The sequence below is a fragment of the Poecilia reticulata genome, linkage group LG3 (genome assembly GCF_000633615.1).
Source record: "Poecilia reticulata strain Guanapo linkage group LG3, Guppy_female_1.0+MT, whole genome shotgun sequence".
NCBI classification, from domain to species: Eukaryota; Metazoa; Chordata; class Actinopteri; order Cyprinodontiformes; family Poeciliidae; genus Poecilia; species Poecilia reticulata.
The window spans coordinates 20236004-20242654 of NC_024333.1; the positions used below are offsets into that span (position 1 = coordinate 20236004).

Here is a 6651-nt window from a genome sequence, read left to right on the forward strand (position 1 = left end):
AACTGTGTCGTTAACTTTTGTCTGCTTAATTGTTTTTAACACTAGTCTGCATGGACTCCAGATCCCAGATCAAACAATACCAGGAGAATTTTCAATAAGTGCATTTAAAATCATAATTTTAAATGTTGGTTTTTATAAAATTTTATTTTTAATATTACTTTGAACCTTCAAATSAGAACTGCACAACAGATCAAATCCTTACTAAGGTCACTGTGACATCATTGTGTACCATAYATCAACTGCAATGCARCACATGTGGTAATTTGAATGTAAAATAGACAGTTTAGATGAATATTCATGCTCCTTTACATCCACAAGTAGAGCTTAATCAGAAAGATGTTGTGATGTTGTCGAAAGAAGAGTAGAAAGAAAAATGTGAATTACTCAGKGTTATATAAAATAAGATCACAATGTCATGTTTTCTAAAATTGTGCAGTTTTAATAAAAATACAACAGATCTCCAGAGCAGAAAACCTGCATTTACACCATTCTCATGTTAATACAGATAATCTGCAATGCAGATTTAATATTTGTCCTATATGATGGRGCTGCATGAWTGAATGGAATTATTTTTTTTATCAGTAGTGAAAATATGASTTTTTCCTTCTTTAAGGGTTTTTTATAGTCAATGTTTTGAATATTTTGAGGCAAAAGAATTAAATATTCATTACGGTCCTGTATTGCAAACAAACAATATTTAATCAGCCTCAACAGCAGTTTATTTCAGTGCACATTTTTATTTTTTCTTAAGAAAATAAGTTATACAGACTCTTACAAAACAGAATAAACTAAACTCAGCGCTATAAGAACAAAGCCTTTCATGATAAATAAAACAGATTAGYGYGCTTYGTCTTCCCCTAAGCATAAAAAACTGAAATTAAAAGAGTTAACAGGAATTTAGCGTCAACATCCATGACGGCTAAAACATCTTTAGCATCGTGGGAAGAAAGTAAATCGTAACAAAAACAACAGGCACTTCGGGGGGAAACGCAGAGCCTCTTTGTTTCGTGCAGAAGATTTTATAACYGATTATTATTCAGCTCCGTTTAATCACAGATCAGTTCTGCTGATCATCTTMTGAGAATAATCTGCATTTTCAAGCTGCAAGGCTTGGTTTTAGCTCTCGCCTGCAGCTTCACATATGACAAGGAGTAAAAGAAATTTACAAGGTTAAATTAATTTGACACGTTGGACGCTCAAACATCAGGAGCACCGACGTGATCAGATAACCTCAAATCAATYGCAAATGATCATTTATCATGTTTGATCAAATTGTTTCAGCTCTTATGAATCTTAATCAAATAAAGGTGAMTCTTTGTACTKAACAGTTTCACAAATTAGCTCAACGGGTGCAACATAATATCAACAGCTGCATCTTTTCTGCTTTGAAAAGAAAATTATTAGAGATTATACATGTGTTCACCGTTTATTCAAAATGGGGAAAGATTCAACTTTGAAGATTGACAGTTTAAAAATTTGGTTRCTGAATTCAGTTTCAGAACTATGAAAGGCAAGCTGAATGTTAAAGTAATAATAATCACAATKATTCAGGTCAATATTGACATCATGATTGTTTKGTAGTATATCTCAAACTTACTTGGTACAATTTTGTGTATTTGCAGTGTTCTSTACATAATTYTGATTTATATAATTAAATTCAAGAAGTAAAACTTACTTTTTCCCACTGGACTGCACCTTTAGTTTTGTTTTTCTGTTTGTTGGTGTTAGAAAAATAAAAACGGACATGTCACATTGTTCTGGAGTGATAATCCGCTGCAGCCTTAGACTCAGCAAGCTGCCTCCTGCAGCAGGAGGTGCAGCTTCTGCTGGGTGATTTCAGAGTTCATGGTCCAGAGGAACTCCGTTAGTCCTCCCTTCAGCAGCTCCTCCATGGGAACAAACTGCAGTACCTGTCTGTCACCTGCGTGTGTTCGGTTGTCCCCCTTGTCTCCTTCTCCTCCAATCAGCTGCTGGATGCTGCTCTGCACGTCACTGAGAACCTGGAGCATCGGAGCGGCCGCTTCGGGGCAGAAGCCGATGCACGTCAGCAAGGCCCCGACTCCGCCGGAYGGGGGTGGACACCTGAAGGAGATGGAGCGGAAACATGCGTGCAGGCAGAACACGGCGGCGGCGGTGACTCGAGTCAGGGCAGAAAACACCCGCAGCAGCAGGGTGTCCCCGGCACTCAGGGTTTGGAGGGCAAGCAGGACACATCCCAGCAGCTGCTGCTGGTACAGAGGCTCGCCGTCGTGCAGCAGGATGCGGCCTCTCTGGGGAAATGAAGGCTCTTCACTGAACGTCAAAACTAAATCATCTACTTGGCTCTCAGCAGCAGCAGCCCACGCTGCGCGGCTGTCGAACACCAGACACTGCCTCTTCTCTTTGCTCCCCTCAACACCTTTAGCTTCAGACAAAATGGAGGCAGTGCAAGCAACACGGCAGGAGCAGCAGGGGGTCACTAGAGTCCAGTCCACCGCTGCATCCTGCAGGGCTTCATTCAGGTGGTTCAACAGCGCYGAGTCACAGAATGAAGAGTTCCTGACTGCAGGCAGTGCAGCTCCTGTTACAACATACCATGAATCTACAAAGCAGCTGGAGCGGGGTCCTTCTAACACGCAGCCCAGCCCTCTGTCCTCAGTGCAGTGACTCTGTATCAGTGCAGCCTGGCAGCTCCGCTCAATTCGCTCCCTCCAGCTCAGGTTCAGCAGCTCCTTGCGCTCGTTGAAGGAGCCGGTTTGCTTCTTCTGGCCCAGAGGTCGGCCCGCCGACACGCTGCAGCAGGCGGGACTCACMGTGTTCCTGGAAATCCACCGGCTCCTGGGAAGAAAGCTCACCTGCACACCACAATTAACATCCAATTAACATCCAGATGTGACAAGATAGAAGTAGAAGATAAACCTCTAGATCAGTGGTTCTTAACCTTTTTTGAGGTACCAAACCCCCCAGTTGCATATGCGCATTCACCGAACCCTTCTTATCCCAAACCCCCCGACACACAAAATACTTTGCGGTATTCTGATTTAGTAATGTAATTATATTAGCTGTYATCACCCCCACACCACTAGAGGCAGTACCAACCCCGAAAAGATGCGACTAAGGAGCAGATTTAGACTATAGAATTTGGTAAAAACTGTGAGCTTTGCTGAAGTAATTAAAGACACCAGTTCAAATTCATGTTGAGAGGAGCTCCTTCAATCAGTGCTCCTCCGCAGCTCTGATTAGCTAAGCAATGTAACGTGATCCTCTGCAGCAAGTGATGGCAAAGCGGGGCGCGTCATCACGACTTTACACAAGTGTGTCTTTACCTCCGCGGCAGAGGCTCCGCCGAACCCCTGAGACCGACTYATCGAACCCCTGRGGTTCGATCRAACCCAGGTTAAGAACCACTGCACTARAGACTGGTTAAAAGTCAGATACATGATTATTTTTGTCTGTTTTTTAAATAGTAAATCCCYGTTTTAAATGACTKCTTGCTAAATCCAAATATTCTGCTGCTGGCCATGCCAAACCAACATTTACACTCACACTTTATACACACTGCAGAAAGATACTCAATGACACAACTGTAAATCTTTAAAAAGTAGAAGTGGAGCCTCCTGCACAACCAACAATAATGCAGTAAGTGCTTTCTAAGTGGTAAGACAAGAACAAAACACTTGTCTTTTCCAGTAGCCATTGTGCAGCGCATACAGCAGTAAAACCAGCTGACCAAATGTGCTGGAGCTCAGCTTGGGTTGCTAGGTAACAGGGTTGGGCTGAAGGGTTGGACTTGGCTCAGGTTGAAAGGTGACAGAAAAGTGCCAATGGAATGCGATTAACAACAGGAAGGTTTTTGAAACGGCTCGTTTTCTAGACGGCAAAAAATAAATAAATAGATGAATTGATTAATAAAAATAAAAAAAACACCAACATTTTTTTGGCAACAAGTTTAAGCAGTTGGGTTGTTTTAGAGGGTCATATAGAAGTACCTGGAAGCGCTGCAGGTATTCATGCACAACACAGTCTCTGATGTGGTCAAGCCGCTGCCTCCTCTCTGTGCTCATCCCTTCAAACAGCTGCAGGTTTTCACCGATGGTCTCCACCTGCAGGGTGTGGAAGTAGGAGCATAACTCCTCATGCTGCTTCAGAAACGTCTCTGGGATGACCGAGCTGGGGAACAGCGCCTCTCTGTCAGCCAGACTTGGGCCATAATTTCGGATCAGTTTGGAGAGCAGAGGCCTCACCTCCTCCTTGCTCTCGTAGTTCAAACACACGACGTAAACCTCGGAGTTCCCGGCTTTGCTGGTGGCGGGTTTGAAGACACTGACGGAGCGGAAGCAGCAGTTCAGCAGGTAGAGCAAGCAGACGGAGGAGTGTTCATACAGCGTGAACATCTTCAGGACGAAGGAGCCACCGGGGTTCAGGAGGAGCAGCGCTGCAGCGGCCTCGCAGTAATGCAGCGACGCCACCAGCGCCTCCTGCTCGTCCGGGTTCTCCTGACAGTCGAAGCTTCCGTCGGCCGTCACCACGTCGACCYGCCGCATGTTGGACGCAAACACTTGCAGATCCAGCAGGTGCTTCTGGAGCATGATGTTCCCCGTGTTGTCGGAGCCGAAGAACCACCACGGCAGCGTGTTGGCGATCAGCCGGTCGTCCGCGATGGTTGTGCTCCCGCCGTTGGCCTCGTGGTACGGGTTGAGGGTGTTGGCGACCCAACCCCAGTCGCAGTAGCGGGTGGACTCGTTTGTTTTCATGTAGTGGTTGAGAGCGGTGATGAACGCTCCTGGAGCTTCACAGAGATGGACGGAGTTCAGCTCCCCGTTCTGAAGCGCCTCCTTTGGCAGAAGGTCAAAGGTCCCCAGGATCTCGTAGAACTTGCACCAGGCCTGAGTGCAGATCTCCGCGTTGGCAGCCGAGCGAACGGCGGCGATCACCTTCCCGGCTCGGTTGGTGGAATTGGTGTGTTGGTGCCACACTTGTATGTTCTTGTCACTGAGCTGGTTCTTCACAGCATTCAGAGACGCCTTCAGCTCCTGCAGGTGTCGGTGGTCCTCTGCCGGGTGTTTGAGAGCAACATTAGGGTCGGGGATGCGCCATTCCTCACCCACCGGCTTCTGAAAGGTTTTAACTTTGTTAAAGAGATCCTGGATCTCTGCCTGCGTTTCAGGATCAGACGGCACCAAGCTGCTGAAGAGCTGCTGCTGTCGGACCTTTCTTCTCGTGCCATAGCTTGAGCTCATCCTCCACACCTGTAGAGCAAAAACAATGTTATAACTATTAGGATTATTATTTTAGATAACTCTCCAGGTATRTTTTTGATGAAGGAATAACATTATATAATGATGTAAAGCTCAAAAAAGTATATTTTACATAATACTGTCCTTTTAAGTCAATTGCGATTACCAAAACTACTTATTTGCTCAAAATTAAAGACGCTTTTTTTCTCGAATCATTTTCGACATTTGCAAAACACTAAGCGCATTTCTCTGAACAACTAGTACAAACAGCAAAACAGCATGAATTACCTGCTAAATCCAGTTTCCTCAATTCATCCCTAAAAATCACTTGTCGATAAACACGACAGTGCCTCAGAATGAGAARTACTTGTTTCATTGTGTTTGTCAAATTTATTCGTCATGTTGTCAGTATAATTGTACATAACCACTTACATGGAAATACAAAGGCAGTTGCAATTTGTTCACAGAAATGAGAAAACTGCTTTAATTTTGTGCACAAAAATTGAACAAGTCGTTTTGAGATTTTCAATTATGTTCTGAAAAATGCACATAAGCGACCGAGGAAAATCGTACGAGCTGCGAGGATAATGAAAACATGTCATAATTATATTGTGTGACGTCCAAGCGTGTCACAGACGGACTTTTCAAAACCCAAAAAGATTTGTATTTCCCTAAAACTTATTCCCTCAGAGAAACAAATGGAACCTGTTTGCGGTGTGTCAATTTCAGCTTAAACAACCTGAAATCAGAGAACAGACACTCACCCAGTTGATGTGCAGTAAGGAAGAGGAACACACCACCCACGTGACTTAAAACTCACAGTGCGCGCATGCGTGAAAACAAGTGGTYGTAGTTTTCTTAAAGGAGCAGCTCCGAGATTTGACCGGTTCAAAATTATGCMTACCACCGTAGCATTTGAAAAAAATAACACTTAAGATAATAAAACATTATAAAAGTTATGAATAAAATGGTGTTCTTTGCACTTTTTGATGATGAAAAAGTGTGTGTTAATTATTTATCCTCATCGGCATTGCATCAATCAGATAGCTAGCTAGCCAGATAGCCAGATAGCTAGATAGATTTCATGTCGAATTTCATACATTTTGCTTCATATGAAATAAAATGTAATGGTGGCTCTTAGTTGTGGTGCCACAAGTTTAATATCAGACTACATTTTGTGTAAATCCTGTCTGAGAACTGAAAAGCTGCATCCAGCCTGTCTATATTATGCCACACCTGTCTATTTTACAGAGCATTCAAAGATAGTATTGTCACTTCACTGGATGTGTTTCATGGTAGCTGGTCTGCTGATGACACTGTCATGTTGAAGCAGATGCTTTGCCAGATGCTGGGCAACTTTTAAACAAACAAACAGGGATTAAGGAGTCGGCCCTTTTGCTGTTAGACTCTTCAGACTGATTAAAAATACCTAAAG

At 43.7% G+C, this 6651-nt stretch overlaps 1 protein-coding gene across 3 annotated transcripts; it reads right to left on the minus strand.

The window, feature by feature from the left end:
* Positions 1-717: 717 nt before the first annotated feature.
* Positions 718-6044, minus strand: cmtr2 (cap methyltransferase 2). 3 transcript variants are annotated; one of them, XM_008405427.2, is made up of 4 exons: positions 5981-6044; positions 4224-5228; positions 3969-4082; positions 718-2834 (listed from the first exon to the last, which is right to left on the minus strand). In XM_008405427.2, the coding sequence occupies exons 2-4, from the start codon at positions 5217-5219 to the stop codon at positions 1788-1790; spliced, it is 2157 nt and encodes a 718-aa protein (XP_008403649.1). In that variant the 5' UTR covers positions 5220-5228; positions 5981-6044; the 3' UTR covers positions 718-1787. The 3 variants fall into 3 exon arrangements, with proteins under 3 accessions (XP_008403649.1, XP_008403647.1, XP_008403648.1); XM_008405425.2 differs by having other exon boundaries at positions 3969-5228; XM_008405426.2 differs by lacking the exon at positions 5981-6044 and adding an exon at positions 5505-5524 and having other exon boundaries at positions 3969-5228.
* Between the last annotated feature and the right edge of the window lie 607 nt (positions 6045-6651).